The sequence below is a fragment of the Bufo bufo genome, chromosome 10, assembly GCF_905171765.1.
Source record: "Bufo bufo chromosome 10, aBufBuf1.1, whole genome shotgun sequence".
Classification (NCBI taxonomy): domain Eukaryota; kingdom Metazoa; phylum Chordata; class Amphibia; order Anura; family Bufonidae; genus Bufo; species Bufo bufo.
The window spans coordinates 66,143,829-66,163,133 of NC_053398.1; the positions used below are offsets into that span (position 1 = coordinate 66,143,829).

The following is a 19,305-nucleotide window of genomic DNA, read 5'->3' on the forward strand; positions in this document are numbered from 1 at the left end:
ACAGGGAGAAGCTGCAGCGGCGGTGCGGGGACCAGGAGCGTGGTAAGTATATTCACTGTGAGGGGCCCGGCATATGGGGGACATTTTTATAGTATTGGATAACCCCTTTAAGTTAGATTAGAAAAGTGGTGGAAGGCAACACCGGTTAGGACTGGATTTTATTGTTAGACTGTATCACATTCTTTAATAATCATGGTTATGGTGCACTGGGGAGACACTGTTCCCTTATTTAGACAGTGTGCCAATACTGAGATATCTCCGTCTCGGTTTTCAGTACTTTCCTATTATATTTAAAGATGTTTTCCAAGTGTTTTTTAATATCTGACCATTGGGAGTCCGACACCCAGGACCCCAGTGCTAGTGCCTTCTCAAACAACAGATCAACAGGGGTCCCGGCTGTTGGACCCCTCACCCATCAGATACTGATGACCTATCCGTATGAAACACTTTGAAAACCCACTTAAATATTCAAACCAAGTCAGTCTATTGTTCATATAACAAACTGTGTGCATCTTGGAGTAAAAAGAAAGAGTTGTTTTAGTCTCTCAGTTATACTTCCCCTTCCTTACAGAATTTCACATTGCATTTCATAAACTATTGCAAAAGCAAGTCTTTACAAAGATTTTTGTATATTTATGCGGTATTGCTGCTTCTTACTTGGCCATAAGAGTAAATTCACTCCTCTGTTTTACAGCATTGAGAGAGGGATTGGACAGCTGTACACCATTCTGTAAATGAAAAAGGAAATAAAATAAATGAAAGCAGAACACACAACGGTCGCGTGCATGAGGCCTTAGGGGGGAATTTGACAAGCTCTACAATCCTGAATTCTGGCTTCAGAAGGTCGCAAAATGGGACTTTATGGCTCTTTGGGCAATTTTTCCAAAACATTTGCAACATTTTTACACTGATCAAACAGAGCAATTTCAAAATGATGCCCTAGACACAATTTAAAGGCTATGGACAGCTTTAAAATGTTAGTGGTTAACTTGAGTGTATATAATAAATATATATATATATATATATATATATATATATATATTTTTTTTTTTTTTTATAATTTATTTTTTAAAAAGCTTAAAAATAAATTGCCAGCAGTCTGCAGTAAAGGTAATGCAGGGTGTTACCAGTAGCGGGTGTGTCTGACACTCTCCAATCAGGGCTACCAGTGTCAGTCTGTGCAGGGACACCCGACTAGTAACACCCATCTGTACTTTTAGGCTGGGTTCACAAGGGCGTCACGTTTTGGCTCAGGATGCGTCCCGGGTGCATTGCGGCAAACCTGCGCGAGTAGGTATCCAATTGCAGTCAGTTTTGACTGCGATTGCTTTCCGTTGTTCAGTTTTTATTGCGCGGGTGCAATGCGTTTTGCACGTGCGTGATAAAAAACTGAATGTGGAATAAAATATAAATAAAAAAATAAAAAAAACTGAATGTGGTACCCAGACCCGAACTACTTCACTGAAGTTTAGGTTTGGGTTCGGTGTTGTGTAGATGTAATTATTTTCCCTTATAAGGCGTCATCTTAGCAACCATGCGTGAAAATTGCACCGCATCTGCACTTGCTTGCGGATGCTTGCGATTTTCACGCAGCCCCATTCACTTCTATGGGGCCTGCGTTGCGTGATAAACGCACAATATAGAGCATGCTGTGATTTTCACACAAAGCACAAGTGATGCATAAAAATCACCGCTCATGTGCACAGCCCCATAGAAGTGAATGGGTCCGGATTCAGTGCGGGTGCAATGCGTTCACCTCACGCATTGCACCCGTGCGGAAATCTCGTCCGTGTGAACCCAGCCTTACTGCAAGCTGCTGACAATTTATTCATCAACTTCTAGTAGAGATAACAGAGGAATGACATATCATAGAGCAAAAAGAAAAGATGCTCCAGAACTATTATTGCATGGAGAATGCAAGTGGTTACTAAAACAGACATGTCTGGAGATGCGAAAGGTCCACTTTAAGACTACTTGGCTCCTTCATTTATTTTCACACCCCTATTAACATGCAGTTTGCACCCTGCTCCTACTTTCAGACTTTTCTCAGATGGACATGACCTTCTTGGTAATATATGCTGGATAAGTGCATCCAGAACACTGCTATCTTACCCCTCCAAAATGAATTGTGTAGTCTTTCCCCCCTATATACAGCCTGTGTAATCTGCCCTCATTTTTTTTAACATCGTTCACTGGACGGGCTACTGTGTCAGTGAAAACGGATCCATCCCCATTGACTTACATTGTGTGCCAGGACGGATCCGTTTGACTCAGTTTCATCAGGTGGACACCAAAACGTTGCAAGCAGCGTTTAGGTGTCCGTCTCCAAAGCGGAATGGAGACTGAACTGATGCAAACTGATGCATTCTGAGCGGATCCTTTTCCATTCAGAATGCATTAGAATGCAAACGGATCCGCTTTGGACCGCTTGTGGGAGCCCTGAACGGATCTCACAAACGGAAAGCCAAAACGCCAGTGTAAAAGTAGTCTTAGACTTGTTCACACCTGCACTGGAGGCTCCATTTGGGGCGTCTGTCGCAGATTCTGTCAAAAAGACCAGGCAAAAAGACAAGATCCTGAATGGAAACTTGAACGGACTTCATTATAGTCAATGGAGTCTGCTCAGCTCCATTCCTGTCAGTTAGGTACCCGATCCGGCACTAGCGTTATTTTTGTTGTTCTGCTCATTTAACAGAGCAGAACAAAAATAAATGGTGGCGGTGTGAACGTGCCCTCACGTCAGCTTCTCCAACATACAGTCCCATGTAAATAACATTGCTCCCCTCCCTCCAGGATAGGGTTAATAAGCCCCTGGGGGGTCTGAAGCAAATGCACAGCAGGTTATTATAGCCAAGTGATAAAGTACAGGGAAGATCCACTATATTGGTCTGTACTTTATTACTGGGCTATAATAGCCTGTGGGGCACTCACTCCAGACTGCACTGCAAAGTCGGTCTTCATTGTTAATGGCCGTGCGGTAGTGAAGACTGTCCCATAGACTTTCTATTGAAGCCATTTGCAGTATCACGCTGAGCAGTGAGCAGAAAGATCACCGGCTGAGTGCTTCAGGCTCATTATAGAGATCAGTTGCAATAATCATTTTCACTGCACAGCCAGGCCGCTTACTCCGCACCTCCCTCGTCACTTCAGAGTGGGGCGCATATGCTCTAGCAGCCCGCTTAAACCGACCAATAACAAAGCTCCTTACTGTAAGGAGCTTTGTTATTGGTTGTTTCAGGCAGCAGCAGGATTGCTGCACTGCTGGTGCAGCTCACAGCGCTGATGAATGGCAGGAAAAGTATAAGGCCTCTTGCACACGGGGGTTGCGGAAAAATGTGCGTGTGCGTTCCGGGAACACCCGCGATTTTTCCGCGCTAGTGCAAAACATTGTAATGCGTTTTGCACTCGCGTGAGAAAAATCGCGCATGTTTGGTACCCAAACCCGAACTTCTTCACAGAAGTTCGGGCTTGGGATCGGTGTTCTGTAGATTGTATTATTTTACCTTATAACATGGTTATAAGGGAAAATAATAGCATTCTGAATACAGAATGCATAGTAAAACATCGCTGAAGGGGTTAAAAAAAAAAAAAATTTAAATCAGCTTAGTCCACTTGATCGCGTAGCCTGGCATCTGCTTCTGTCTCCTTTGTTGAATAGGACCTGTGGTGAGCATTCATTATAGGTCAAGGACCTTTGATGACGTCACTCCAGTCATCACAAGGTCCTTGACCTATAATGAATGCTCACCACAGGTCCTATTCAACAAAGGAGACAGAAGCAGATGCCGGGCTACGCGATCAAGTGGACTAAGGCGAGTTACATTTTTTTATTTTTTTTTTAACCCCTCCAGCGATGTTTTACTATGCATTCTGTATTCAGAATGCTATTATTTTCCCTTATAACCATGTTATAAGGGAAAATAATAATGATCGGGTCTCCATCCCGATCGTTTCCTAGCAACCATGCGTGAAAATCGCACCGCATCCACACTTGCTTGCGGATGCTTGCGATTTTCACGCAACCCCATTCATTTCTATGGGGCCTGCGTTACGTGAAAAACGCACAAATAGGAGCATGCTGCGATTTTCACGCAACGCACAAGTGATGCGTGAAAATCACCGCTCATGTGAACAGCCCCATAGAAATGAATGGGTCAGGATTCCGTGCGGATGCTGTGAGTTAGCCTCCCGCAACGCATCCGCGTGGAAAACTCGCTCGTGTGAAAGGGGCCTAAGGTGTACTTTTTTCAGGGAGTAAACTGGTCTGAACAGGCGTCTATGACGCTTGTACAGGCGTTATTGCAACATCTGCTCAATATTATACGTTTTGGCAAAGTTTATTTATTTTTTGCAGCGTTCATCTGGGGTAGATCATGTGATATTAGAGCATTACGATTGCAGTGATACCTAAACTGTCATTTTTTTTAAAAATTTGTAAATGGCTTGAGGGGGAAACTGGACGCTCTTTTTTTTTGTAACGCTCCTTTCACACGGGCGAGCTTTCCGCGCGGGTGCAATGCGTGAGTTGAACGCATTGCACCCGCACTGAATGTGGACCCATTCATTTCTATGGGGCTGTTCACATGAGCAGTGATTTTCACGCATCACTTGTGCGTTGCGTGAAAATCACAGCAAGCTCTATTTTGTGCGTTTTTCACGCAACGCAGGCCCCATAGAAGTAAATGGGGCGGCGTGAAAATCGCAAGCATCCGCAAGCAAGTGCGGATGCGGTGCGATTTCCACGCACGGTTGCTAGGAGACGATCGGGATGGGGACCCGATCATTATTATTTCCCCTTATAACATGGTTATAAGGGAAAATAATAGCATTCAGAATACAGTAAAATAGGGCTGGAGGGGTTAAAAAAAAATTTAATAAAAAAAATATGTAACTCACCTTAATCCACTTGTTCGCGCAGCTGGCATCTCTTCTGTCTTCATCTGTGAGGAATAGGACCTTTGATGACGTCACTACGCTCATCACATGGTCCGTCACATGATCTTTTACCATGGTGATGGATCATGTGATGGACCATGTGATTAACGCAGTGACGTCATCAAAAAGGTCCTATTCCTCACAGATGAAGACAGAAGAAATGCCGGCTGCGCGAACAAGTGAATTAAGGGGAGTTAAATTTTATTTTATTTTTTAACCCCTCCAGCCCTATTGTACTATGCATTCTGTATTCAGAATGCTATTATTTTCCCTTATAATCATGTTATAAGGGGAAATAATACAATCTACACAACCTTGAACCCAAACCTGAACTTCTGTGAAGAAGTTCGGGTCTGGGTACCACATTCAGTTTTTTATCACGTGCGTGCAAAACGTGCGATAAATACTGAACAACGGAACGCAATCGCAGTCAAAACTGACTGCAATTGCGTACCTACTCGTACTCGCGCGGGTTTGCCGCAACGCATCCGGACACGGTCGTGTGAAAGAGGCCTAAAACACATTTTTTTATTTTTTTACTTTTTTTGTCTCCAACTTTTGGAGGTCTGATTTCTTTTCCAATGCTGTACAATACATGCTGTATTGTACTGCATTAGAACTGTCAGTTTCATCCTAGCCTGGGGGCTAGGCCTCATAGGCCTCCATAGCTGGTAGGCCCTGAGGCCTTTGTAAGGCTTTAGCCAACATGTAGCACCATTAGGCATTGACTTTGGCATCTAAGGGGTTAATCTGATAGCAATGACGTTTTCAACTATGCTGACGGTTACAGCCATACCCCTGCCACTGATCGGGCAAGCACAGCCAGTCAATACGTTGTAACTTGTGCGCATAGAAAGGTGTTAAAAACAAACAAAAAAATATATAAAGATCATAGGCATCGCCAATTTCCAAAATACAAGAACTATTAAAATATAAATGTATTTATCCTGTACACTGTAAGGATGGGGGGGGATTCAAAATGGCCGACTTGTTTTCAGATTTTTTGGGGGGCTTTAAAAATTGAATAAAAAGTGATGAAAAGGTCATACACAAAACAGTATCAATAAAAATTACACATCACACTGCAAAAAATGGGATCTCAAACTGCTCCACAGAGATAAATATAGAAAAGTTAGGGGGGTCAAAATATGGCGATGCAAAGAAAAAAAAGTTTGGGACAACTTATAAATGTACAATAGCTGTAATCTTACTGACCGAAAGAATAAGGGCTTGTTCACACGACCGTATGGCTTTTTCAGTGCTTTACAGAGATCCGTTGTTCCGTTTTTTGTTTCCGTTTTCCCGTATGGCATATACAGTATACAGTAATTACATAGAAAAAATTTGGCTGGGCATAAAATTTTCAATAGATGGTTCCACAAAAATGGAACAGATACGGAAGACATACGGATGCATTTCCGTATGTGTTCCGTTTTTTTTGCTGACCCATTGACTTGAATGGAGCCACAGACCGTGATTTGCGGACAAGAATAGGACAAGACTCAAAATCTAGCGGAACGGAATTGTGGACATACGGAAACGGAATGCTCACGGAGTACATTCAGTTTTTTTTGCGGACCCATAAAAATGAATGGGCCCGTATACGGAACGCAATAAACGTTCGTGTGAACAAGCCCTAAAGGTAACATGTCAGTGTTTTACCACATAAGGTACACTGTAAAAATGAAACCCATAAAACTGTGGTGGAATAAAAACATTGTTTCCAATTGCACCCCATTTAAAACATTTTTCTTGCTTCCCACTACGTCATATGCAATATAAGATAGTGCCTTTCAAAAGTACAACTTGTCTCACAAAAAGCAAGCTTTTATAAGGTTATGTGAACGCAAAAATATATATATATATATATAAAAATAAAAAAAATTATGGCTCCGGAAAGGCAGAGTGTGATAAATAAATAAAAAATTTTAAAATATGGAAAATTGCTCAGTCTGCTTAAAGGCAACCTGTCACTGGGATTTTGGGTATAGAGCTTAGGACATGGGTTGCTAGAGGCAAAGTCATATTCTCCGATGAAGCCTCTTTCCGATTGTTTGGGGCATCTGGAAAAAGGCTTGTCCGGAGAAGAAAAGGAGAGCGCTACCATCAGTCCTGTGTCATGCCAACAGTAAAGCATCCTGAGACCATTCATGTGTGGGGTTGCTTCTCATCCAAGGGAGTGGGCTCACTCACAATTTTGCCCAAAAACACAGCCATGAATAAAGAATGGTACCAAAACACCCTCCAACAGCAACTTCTTCCAACAATCCAACAACAGTTTGGTGAAGAACAATGCATTTTCCAGCACGATGGAGCACCGTGCCATAAAGCAAAAGTAATAACTAAGTGGCTCGGGGACCAAAACGTTGACATTTTGGGTCCATGGCCTGGAAACTCCCCAGATCTTAATCCCATTGAGAACTTGTGGTCAATCCTCAAGAGGCGGGTGAACAAACAAAAACCCACAAATTCTGACAACCCCAAGAAGTGATTATGAAAGAATGGGTTGCTATCAGTCAGGAATTGGCCCAGAAGTTGATTGAGAGCATGCCCAGTCGAATTGCAGAGGTCCTGAAAAAGAAGGGCCAACACTGCAAATACTGACTCTTTGTATAAATGTCATGTAATTGTCGATAAAAGCCTTTGAAACGTATGAAGTGCGTGTAATTATATTTCACTACATCACAGAAACAACTGAAACAAAGATCTAAAAGCAGTTTAGCAGCAAACTTTGTGAAAACGAATATTTGTGTCATTCTCAAAACTTTTGGCCACGACTGTAGATTTCTGGTTAGGTGCACAGATTTATAAAAATTATGTGTGTATGTGTATCCTCTGGTAGCGCAGAAAGCGGCAGTGCTGATAAATCTCTCCCATAGTATATCTGCATACTCGTGTATGCTAATACATTATACTTTGTGTCACTATGATACAGGCTGCTGTTGTGCCCTAACAGGCTTACAGAACAGACAGCCCTGGGTTCATTTGAAAGTACCCAGCGCTGACTGCAGATGATCGGGTTATTGGGTAACTCAGTGACCCAATTATAGGGAGGAGTCCCCTTTGATCATGCTGTGGTATGGACCCCGGCAATGAAAGTATTAACTGTGAAGCAGAAAGTTGCAGTAAGAACTGCAGCTTATTCTGGTGTTTTTTTTTTTTTTTTAACCTGTAAGAACAAATTCATGTGTGTAATGCTAGTTTTAGGCCTCCTGCACACGAATGTTTTTTGATTCAGTTCCGTTTTTGGTGATTCCGTTTGCGGTTCTTACGCAGAACCATTCATTTAAATGGGTCCGCAAAAACAATGGAATGTACTCCGTATGCATTCCATTTCCTTATTTCCGTTCCGTTCAAAGATAGAACATGTCCTATTATCGCCCGCAAATCACGTTCCGTGGCTCCATTCAAGTCAGTGCATCCGTATGTCTTCCGTATCCGTTCCGTTTTTGTGGAACCATTTATTTAAAATTTTAGCATTAAAACAGAATTTTAATTTTAGTATAAATATAAACTCTAGTCCTCATTAAAATGAAACTTTTATTAAAGGGGTCATCAGAAATATGCTTATTATATTAGGTTATTCCTGCCACAGTCTGTGACTTTTCCCTGCTCACGCCAGGTGTAAAAAAAAAAGTGGGCGCCTGTTTTAGTCGTAGAAAATGGTCTAAATTTAAGCCAGCAAGGAAGCTAGCTAACATTTAGACCGGTGCTCATGTCCTTTTGGCATCCGTATTGCATCTGTTTTTTTGTGGATCCATTTTAACAATGCCTATCTTTGTCCACAAAACGGACAAGAACAGGACATGATGTATATTTTTTGCGGGGCTACGCAACGGACATACAGAAGTGGACATGAATGGGTCCGCATACTATCCGCAAAAAAAAAAAAAAACTGAACTAACACGGAAACAAAATATGTTTGTGTGTATGAGGCCTAACTCGCAATGTTCTTATTGCTTATTTGATGACCTGACACATTTAAGTAAGTTATTGAACTGGTGTTGTAACTTTAAAGGATATGTACACCTTTGAACTGGATAATTAAATAATGAAAAATTAAGCAACATGTCACACCTACCAAGCTTGGAATGGACATCCCAATTTAAGCCACTAACTGTAACTCTGACTTCCAGAATATCTAGCATTACCTGCCTTTATATACACTGGTACACTCCCAGAGATAACATTGAGATGAATGATAATGTTGACAAATGGGTTCAGGATTACCCTGCTTCGACTCACCTGGATATACTGCAATCTATTGATGGCACCAAGAAAATTCCTACTCTCTGCACAATATGTAAAAATGTTAAAGTAGTCCTTACCGCTTTCTTAGGGTACTTTCACACTAGCGTCCAAGAGCCAATACGTCCCACTCGTGTGAAAGAGGCCTTAAGTTTTGTGAACAAGTTCTCTAGTAATGTTGATTTAAAGGATTTTTGTATGCTGCATTTACCGGTACTTGCTGCAGCAGGGAGCAAATCTATTCTGCAAGTGTGGAATCAGCCAAGAACTTTTCCAGCTAAACTATTATTATTTTTTCTAGAAAAACTGTCTTTCCTGATGAAGAGGAACTGGGTAGAGGCAGGGCAGCAAAAAGAAAATATGATGAGGCCATATTTTTTGTTTGTTAGGGAAAATCAAGCTTCATGTTATTGGGCTACTATTTGATATCGGGAGAAAAACCTGGTTGGTAACATCCTATATGACTGATAGATGCTTAATCACCCGGAGAGAGGGATCTGCAGTTTTATGGACCTCAGTTGGGTACCTGTTGGTCGGTCTGTCTGTCTTTGTATTAAGTTGAGAGGTAGACTGAGGCATGGGAATTCAGAGATAGCAAGACTGGTTTGGTTGTGTTTTATTTTATGATATATGTTATGTATGTGTTATACTCATTTGTTTTCTTTTGCACAAGCGGGCTGATTATTATTATAATACCCTTAAGAGAGACCTTGGCCCATCTTAGTGGGCCCTCTGTAGAGGATGGGTCTGTCTTAGAAGCTATGCTTCCTCTGTAGGACCTAGATAGGGTTTCCTCTTGTTAGAAGCTTGGTCCCTCAATTTATTTGCTCTTTGCTTATGTTTTCTCCACCTCTTCTGTGTATCTGACAGGTGAGGAATTGATATGAAGTGGGGATATGAGTGCTTGTGTGTTTAGCTTGTGATTCCATGTTCTTGTGCTCTTTATTTCAGTTGTGAATTGTTATTGTATTGTATATTATGATAAACATTTTACATTTTGTGTGATCTCTTTGACAGATCTTGCTTTAATGTTATATTTTGTTGCAGACTTAAAGGGAACCTGTCACCTCTACTATGCTATCCTCACTGAGCGTTTCTAAATGTTACCCTAAGCATATAAATTACACTTTTAACTTCATTTGCAGACTAATTCAATAAGCTCAATCTGTCCCTGGTGTTTTTTTTGGAGAGAAGTGGCTTCTTTGCTGCCCTTCTTGACACCAGGCCATCTTCCAAAAGTCTTCGCCTCACTGTGCGTGCAGATGCGCTCACACCTGCCTGCTGCCATTCCTGAGCAAGCTCTGCACTGGTGGCACTCCGATCCCACAGCTGAATCCTCTTTAGGAGACAATCCTGGCGCTTGCTGGACTTTCTTGGACGCCCTGAAGCCTTCTTAACAAGAATTGAACCTCTTTCCTTGAAGTTCTTGATGATCCCTGTAAATTGTTGATTGAGGTGCAATCTTAGTAGCCACAATATCCTTGCCTGTGAAGCCATTTTTATGCAACGCAATGATGGCTGCACGCGTTTCTTTGCAGGTCACCATGGTTAACAATGAAAGAACAATTTCAAGCATCACCCTCCTTTTAACATGTCAAGTCTGCCACATTTTAACCCAATCAGCCTGACATAATGATCTCCAGCCTTGTGCTCGTCAACATTCTCACCTGAGTTAACAAGACGATTACTGAAATGATCTCAGCAGGTCCTTTAATGACAGCAATGAAATGCAGTGGAAAGTTTTTTTTGGGATTAAGTTCTCATGGCAAAGAAGGACTATGCAATTCATCTGATCACTCTTCATAACATTCTGGAGTATATGCAAATTGCTATTATAAAAACTTAAGCAGCAACTTTTCCAATTTCCAATATTTATGTAATTCTCAAAACTTTTGGCCACGACTGTACAGCAATACAGTAATGCCGCGGATTTCTGGCTTCATTTGCGGCAAAAACCTGGCATAAATAAAGCTACATTTGCCCACTTTCTGCCTTGCCACACCCTCTTTAATAAAAGCGGCGAGAGCAGCGTAAAACCAGGAGATGCAACTATTGTTGTAAAAAGTCGCAGTTAAAAAGTCGCACACGGGGGCGTGGCCTGAGAGCGCATGGAGTAGGACGCACCGCTCACAGCTCCTGCCGGCATCCTGATTATAAGTGTGGTAGCAACGTCTATTTCGAGTAATCTTTCTTACCTGGTGGGTGAGTGAAGACCGGAGAGTGCGGGGGTGATTTTGAAAGCTCCGACATGCCGCGAAAATCCAGCAAAGGGCCGCGATACGATAGGCCGGAGGTGAGCCAGCATGGCGCCGAGGAGGAAGAGGGGCCGGCCTCCCAGTCCAAACTGAGCCAGAGTGCGGCCGCAAAGTTAAGCAAGTTTGCCCGCGCTGATAGCGGTGTGGGAGACTGGGCAGAGGAGAAGGAGACAGACGTGCATAATTCCTCTGAACAAGAGGACGGATCCCTGGAGGGGGAGACCCTGGATGCGGCGGAGTGGCCGCCATTAACCCCTGCATGTCCAGCCAAAAGCACGGCAGGCCCCAAAGATGCGGCTAATGAAGAGCCCACGTTAAAAGATATTATGGCTGCTGTGGCTAGCTGTAACAGTACCCTGAAGGTGCTCTCTGTACAAGTTGGTAGCCTGAGGTCAGATGTGTCTATAATTAGGCACGACCTACACAAGATATCTGAACGCACCTCTGAATTGGAGAAGAGGGTGTCTACTATAGAAGATGAGGTTCGGCCTCTGCATATGGCGGCAAAAACAACTGCTAAGGACATAGCTGCTTTATATGCTAAAACTGACGATCTGGAGAACAGGTCCAGAAGGAACAACCTGCGGATTGTGGGAATGCCAGAAAAGACGGAGGGAGATAACGCTACAGAATTTGTGGAGAAATGGTTGCATCAGCTATTTAATGAGAAAGGTCTATCTTCCCTGTATGCGGTGGAGCGGGCGCACAGAGTCCCCATGCGTCCGCTTCCGCCAGGCAGACCACCTCGTCCTATACTGGCGAAGATCCTGCACTTTAAAGACCGGGACACTATCCTGCGGCAATCGAGGGACAATGAGGAGATGGTCCTGAATGGGGTGAAAGTGTCCATATTTCCGGATTATTCCAATGAAGTGCAGCGGAGGAGAAGCAGATTTATGGACATAAAGAAAAGGCTGAGAAGTCTACAAGTTCAATATGCTATGTTGTTTCCTGCTAAACTGCGAGTGGTGGCATTGGGATCCACCAGATTTTTTGAAGATCTGGAGGAGTCGGCGCAGTGGCTGGACGTCCACGAGCGACAATTGAGAAGTGAGGCCCTGAACACTTGAAGGAGGCTAAGATATAGTTTCTTATGTTCACTTTATATTTGCATTTGCACTCTAAGGTTGCTATAAAGGTTGCACCAGTTAAGAAGTGTATTATGTAATGCTACCACAAGGTAGATCCTGTGGAGGGAGTAGGTTGCTGAGAGTAAAATGGATTTCTCAGATGTGGAGAGGATTCTCTACGTGAGAGATGTTGTTATAATCTGTTATGATTATTATATGTTGGGGGGTAAGTTGCTCTCAGATGGCCCAGTTTTAATGTGTAAGGTTGATATCATAGGGAAAATGTTCCCCAGGTATAGGAATTTGATTGGGAAAGGGGGGGAGGGGGGCGGGAGGTTGGGTAGGGAGTTGGGGGGAAGAGATAAGGTCTTGAAATATGAGCTGAGGAAGTTGGAGTGGGATGTGAGATCCAAGTATGGTCTGAAGTTCTATCATGTCACAGGTGATTAGAGTTTTAAGCTGGAATGTGAGAGGAATGGCAGATGCACAAAAGAGACAGTGTGTTTTTCAATACTTGGGGCGGTTTCAGCCGGCTATATGTTGTCTTCAGGAAACGCATCTGATTGGTGAAAATCTACACTGGATGAGTAAAAATTGGGTGACATATGCGTTACATTCAACTCATTCTTCTCACTCTAGAGGGGTTAGTATGATTGTGCATAGTAGCATTAGGTATGAACATATGCAGGAATGTGTGGATGCGGATGGTAGATATGTGTGTGTGGTGTGTAAGGTGGACGGAATACAGGTGGTGCTGGTGTCTGTATGTGCCTCCACCGTTTGCATCCCCATTGATAAGAGAGATTATGGACTTTGTGGCGGACTTCCCTGGGCTGCCGTGGCTACTGGTTGGGGACTTTAATTGCACGCTAAATGACTCCTTAGATAGATGCCGGGTGGAAGGAGCAGGGGGTTTACCGGGGAGTGTGGCTCTTAGAAATATTATGGGTGAAATAGGTGTGCATGATGTATGGAGATTGCGTAACCCTGATAAGCGTGAATTCTCGTGCAGATCTGCCGCGCATCATTCGTTATCGCGATTGGCCCTTGTTAAAGCGAACCTTTCACCTCATTTTCACTTTATAAACTAGCAACAGTACCTTATAGATTATCTTGAGTGTGTTGTTATCCATGTTAGTGCCGCTTTCCTGGGCTCTTTATACTTCAAAAAATCGTCTTATAAACTTCACATTCGGTGCTCCAACAGTCATGCAACCAGTCAAGGGGGTAGCCCTTCCATCTCCTCTGGCCGTACCGCCCCTGCCCTAACCCCTCCTCTATGCTCCTTAACTGACAGCCGGCTCAGTCGCCGGGACGGCGCTTCCGAAACCTGCGCATGCGCCGTCCTCCTGATTCGCCGCGCGATCCCGTCTTTCTTGCTGACAAAAGCGCGATCATGTAAGAGAATCGCGCATGCGCCTTACGCGATGCCGGCCTGTCTGCTCTCCTGTCTGCTCTCCCTCCCGTGCGCACGGGAGGGAGAGCAGACAGGCCGATGAGAAGGTGGGTCATCTGTTGTCGGTGGTATCACAGGCTCAGAGAGGCTCCTCTTGTATTTAGGAACTGAGAGATGGCAGAGGGAATAGTAGCCAGGATACGAAAGGAATATTAGATATTCTAAAAAGCTTTTATGTATCTCTATATGCTTCCACTGGCTCTAGTTCTGAGGAGGCTCTTAATGATTTCCTAGGGGAGGCACAGTTATCGAGGCTGTCAGAGGAGGATAGAGTAAGGCTGGAAGAGCCGATTTCACTGGAGGAACTGGAGGCTGCGCTTGGGGGTATGGCGAATGGTAAGGCGCCTGGAGCTGATGGCCTCCCAGTGGAGGTGTATAAAAAGCTGCAAGGGATATTACTTCCTGAATTACTTAAGGTGCTTGAGCACTCATTGGAGGCAGGTTCGTTACCACATTCGATGCGGGAAGCTATAATAGTGGTTATACCTAAACCTGGGAAGGATCCTAAAATACCGGATTCCTACAGACCAATTTCGCTTCTCACAGCTGATGTTAAGCTCCTGGCGAAGGTGTTGGCGAACAGGCTGTCGAAAGTAATTCTGACCATAGTGCACCCGGATCAGACGGGTTTTATGCCTGGGAAATCGACGGCTATTAATCTCCGTAGGCTGTATGCTAGCTTAAATATTCCGGCAGATAATTGTGGAGACAGGGCCTTGCTTGCTCTTGACGCCGCTAAGGCGTTCGATAGTGTGGAGTGGAGTTACTTGTGGGGGGTCTTGAAAAATATGGGTTTTGGAGCACGGTTCATTCAGTGGGTAAAGGTCCTATACTCTAGTCCTAAGGCGAGAATTAGAGCTAATGGAGTGTTGTCAGATTGTTTCGCTCTTGCCAGGGGCACCAGACAGGGATGCCCATTGTCGCCCTTATTGTTTGCTCTCGCAATAGAACCGCTTGCGGCGCATATTCGCTTATCAACAAATATAGTGGGGTTTAGATATGGTGGGCTGCACAATAAAGTGGCTATGTACGCTGATGATACTCTGCTTTTTATGGGCGATACTGGTGCGTCCCTGGATGAGGCCATGGCATTGATTGACAGATTTGGTAGCTTCTCTGGACTTCAGATAAATTGGCAAAAATCCTCTTTGATGCCAATAGATGGGCAGGCCTTGTCAGGCAGACAAGCAGATAGCCTGGTGCCATGGGTGGATAAATTCAAATATCTGGGACTATATATAACACCGAGACTATCGGATTTTGAAGACCTTAATCTATCCCCATTGCTAGCTATTTTCAGGCTTAAAGTAAGGTCATGGTGTAGACTCTTTCTGTCGGTGGTAGGTAGAGTTAACCTTTTAAAAATGGTTATGATGCCCCAGTTGCTGTATGTACTGAATAATGCTCCCGTATGGATCCCCCAGGATAGATTCAAGAAAATTCATTCTATATTTAGGGATCTTACTTGGAAATATGGGCAGGCTAGGATTAAACTGGAGACATTGCAATATACTAAGTCGGAAGGGGGCCTGGCTGTCCCTAATGCATGGATTTACTTTCTGGCTTCCCAATGTCAACACTTCAAGGGATGGATTGATTTGCAAGCTCCAGATATGAGAGGGCAGATATTGCAACATTGGTTGGGCAGTAGGGACCTCATGGGCATTCTGGAAGGCTCAGGAATGCATGCTGGGAGAGAAAAACTCCCTCTTATTGAACTTATGAAAAAAGTTTGGGCAAAGGTGAAGCAGCTAAGAGGTGTAGGTGGAATTAGTGAACTTTCCCCTATTGGAAAGAATCATCTGTTGCCCGAATTTTTTGCCATACCAGGACTTAGGAATTGGGAAACTTATGGAGTGACGAGATTTGGCCAATTAATCAAGGACAAGATATGTAAGTCATTTCAAAACCTGCAGCAGGAATTTAATGTTCCTAGGGGGTGGTTTTATAAATATCTCCAAATGAGGCATGCCCTTGAGGTCACACTGCGGAAAGGATGTGTGATAGCTCAAATGGAGGAGGTTCATAAGCTTGTTCTCCCGTCAGGAGGAGGGAAAAGAGGGCTGATATCACAGTTGTATGCTCTTTTATTGGGAAAATTCCTGGAGGGGTTTCCGCTCTCAAGAATGAAAAAATGGGAGGCTGACGTGGGGGTTATGTCTAAAGACAAGTGGGAAGATATATTGGAAGGGGTCCCCAAGGTGTCCTTGAGCGAACAGGGCAAACTATCCCAGCTATTTATTATACATAGAGTGTACAAAACACCGGTGTTTCTAAAAAAGGTTGGAGTAAGAATTGATGACAGGTGTCCAAAATGTATGGAAGAGGGGGCGGATTTGTTACATATGCTGTGGTCTTGCCCAGTAATTGGTAATTATTGGGAGGAGGTAAGAAATATGATTAATAGCAGAATGGCATTGAAAATCCAAAAGGACCCAAAGGTGTGTGTACTGGGATATGTGTCTGAGATTGGAGGGAATGAATCGGTTAAGGTCACTGTGGGGAGATTGCTATATGTGGCCAGGAAACTGATTGCTATGAGGTGGATCCAGGGGAGTCCACCCACACTGAGTGAGTTTGAACGGAAGGTGAATGACATGATGATACTTGAAAAAGTGGTGTATGTGAAGAGAGGATGTCCGCAGAAGTTTGAAAAATTGTGGAGTGATTGGTTATCTCATACCCATGTGGTTATATAGGCTTGTGACGATCAAGACTAGTTATAAGGGAGGGGGAGGGATTTGGGGGGGATTTGATATGTATAATCCTTTGTTTCAAATATTTGTTTTAACATGTATACACATTATGTACTGCTATTGGATAAACTGTGTGTCGTTATTGGTACGGTTACTGTTGTACTCTGAATCCACACGATGGATAAAGCAAGAAAGAAAAAACAACGAATTGTTTGTTGTAACACTCTGTATTTATTGTTTCAATAAAAACGACTTGATTTAAAAAGTCGCACACACCTAGTTTGTGACTGTTTAACCATTCAGGCGCAAGGGTAAAGATAAATCTCCCCTATAAGTTTGAAATAAAGTCAGAAAATAGTAATCCGAAATAGGATTTAAAATAAAAAAGTTATACATAATGTAATAAAAACTCGGCAAAGCCCACAAAAAATTTCATTTTTAGTATAAAATACATTTTACTGCGTTCCATTCATGTCAGTTATGTGCCGTACCTGCCACTTCCATCAGTTTTGTAGTTCTGCTCCTCTAACGGAGGAATGCTGGTGTGAACCCAGTACTACGTGCAATACCCCTGACCTTATGTTTTTCCCTTTCATAACAGCACTTACCTGGCGTCCACGCAAGGACTTGCAAGCAGACATAAACTCAGCAGTGCGATCCCGGCAAGACATGTTATCAGTTGGTGGCACAAGAGTAGGAAGTTGTAAAACTTCTGGGGTGACTTGGGAGGGCAGGACCTGTGTCTGTGGGGGTCCTACGTATACTCCGTTCTCAATGTTTCGGGAACCGTGACGTTTACGAGCGTTCATGGGTCCTGGGCCAGCTGTGAAAAAAATCTGAAATTATTACACGCCATACTATGCTTTTCTGAATAAAACACATTTGGACATTTTGGGAGGAAAAACAACGTTTCACGGTTTATATGGAAATATATATAGTAAACGTACTTTGCTATCTTTTCAAGAGCATGAGAAAAAGCGTAGTATGGCTTGTACAAAAAGGTGCAACTTTTTATGATACAATTGAATAAATTCCCCCAGAGCGTTTTGAGAAAACTTTTTTTTTCAAGCAAACAGGAAAAAACGAAACAATTGAAGTGACCAGACATTAATCGACAGACAAAAGTCAAATAGCAAACAATTCCAAGCAGTGCATTTTTATATGCTATTAGGGCTGCAGCTAACGATTATTTGAATAATCGATTAGTTGCCGATAATTTCATCGATTATTCGAGAAAAAACACCAAAATGACAAAAAAAAGGGTTTTATATGATTTTACTTGAAAAATTACGTTCAAAGGATATATTAAAACAAATTGTGGATGGCACATTCAAGTCAACGGGTCAGTGAAACAAAAAAAAAAAAACTGACAGCGCACACATGACATCTGGATACAGTCTGTTTTTCACTGATGGTTGCTTGGAGATGCTTAGTCTTAAAGCTCATATACACAACCATATGTATCTTGCGGCGCGCAAAAAACACGGATGACGACTGTGTGCATTTAGTATTTTGCGGAACGGAACAGCTGGCCCTAATAGAACAGTCCTATCCTTGTCCGTAATGTAGACAATAGGACATGTTCTATTTTTTTTTGCGAAACGGACATACAGAAACGGAATGCACATGGAGTAACTTTGTTTTTTTTGCAGACCCATTGAAATGAATGGTTCAGTATACAAGAACAGAACGGACACGGAAATAAAATACGTTTGTGTGCATGAGTCCTTATTCTTCCGTTTTAATTTACACGTGTAGGCTACTTTCACACCAGCGTTTTCAATTCCACTATTAAGATCTGTCATAGGATCTCAATAGCAGAAGAAAACGCTTCCGTTTTGTCCCCATTCATTGTCAATGGGGACAAAAATGAACTGAAAAAAACGCAAAGCACCAAAATGCATTCCGTTCCGTTTGGTTGCGTCCCCATCGCGGACGTAGTGTGAGACAGTGACAGGTCTCACGCAGGTTAGAGGCAAGGAAGGGGTGGATAGTTCGGTCCACATCCCTATTCCACCACAGGGAGACCAGCTGGAAGTAATCAGGCTGGCACAAAGCACCTCCCAGGGTGTCAGCAAGGGGGAAGTGTGTTACCTATGGACAGAGGCCTGGAGGCTCTGTGTGGTCCAAGCCAGGAGGGCTGAGACACCACTATTCCCCATGTTTGCTGAGACACTGGACTGGAGGCAGTAGGCGTACTGTGCTCTGTACAGCCAGGAGGCTGTGGGACATTGGCTGAGAAAGCCGCTTGTGTTCACAGGGTGTGAACAAGGACTTAGGTGAGTCAGGAAACTCTGTGTTAGTCAGAGCCTAGCCGGGCAAGTGTTTATTATTTTATGTGGATGTCACATGTGTTAGGTGAAGCTGCGACTTCATAACCACCTGTATTGGTTGGAGTGTGCACAATAAATGCACGGTTTTGACCTGAAACCTGGTGTCTTAAAGTCGTATCTGTGAGAATGACCCCCAAATAAGAGGCGATCCATTAGGCCCCTTTCACACGGGCGTTGCGGGAAAATGTGCGGGTGCGTTACGGGAACACCCGCGATTTTTCCGCACGAGTGCAAAACATTGTAATGCATTTTGCACTTGCGTTGCTTGGGATCGGTGTTCTGTAGATGGAAAATAATAGCATTCTGAATACA

At 43.3% G+C, this 19,305-nt stretch overlaps 1 protein-coding gene across 2 annotated transcripts in view; it reads right to left on the reverse strand.

Annotated features, from left to right (window-relative positions):
• The window catches only part of STX5 (syntaxin 5), a 65,771-nt gene that overhangs the window by 23,403 nt on the left and 23,063 nt on the right, over window positions 1-19,305 (reverse strand). The window contains exons 2-3 of one of the 2 annotated variants that reach the window (XM_040409703.1): window positions 17,269-17,495; window positions 658-728 (exon numbers count right to left, since the gene is read on the reverse strand). In XM_040409703.1, coding sequence (XP_040265637.1) covers window positions 658-728; window positions 17,269-17,469 — 272 coding nt within the window. In that variant the 5' untranslated portion in view covers window positions 17,470-17,495. The remainder of the gene's footprint in view (window positions 1-657; window positions 729-17,268; window positions 17,496-19,305) is intronic. The other variant, XM_040409702.1, reaches the window with a different exon arrangement.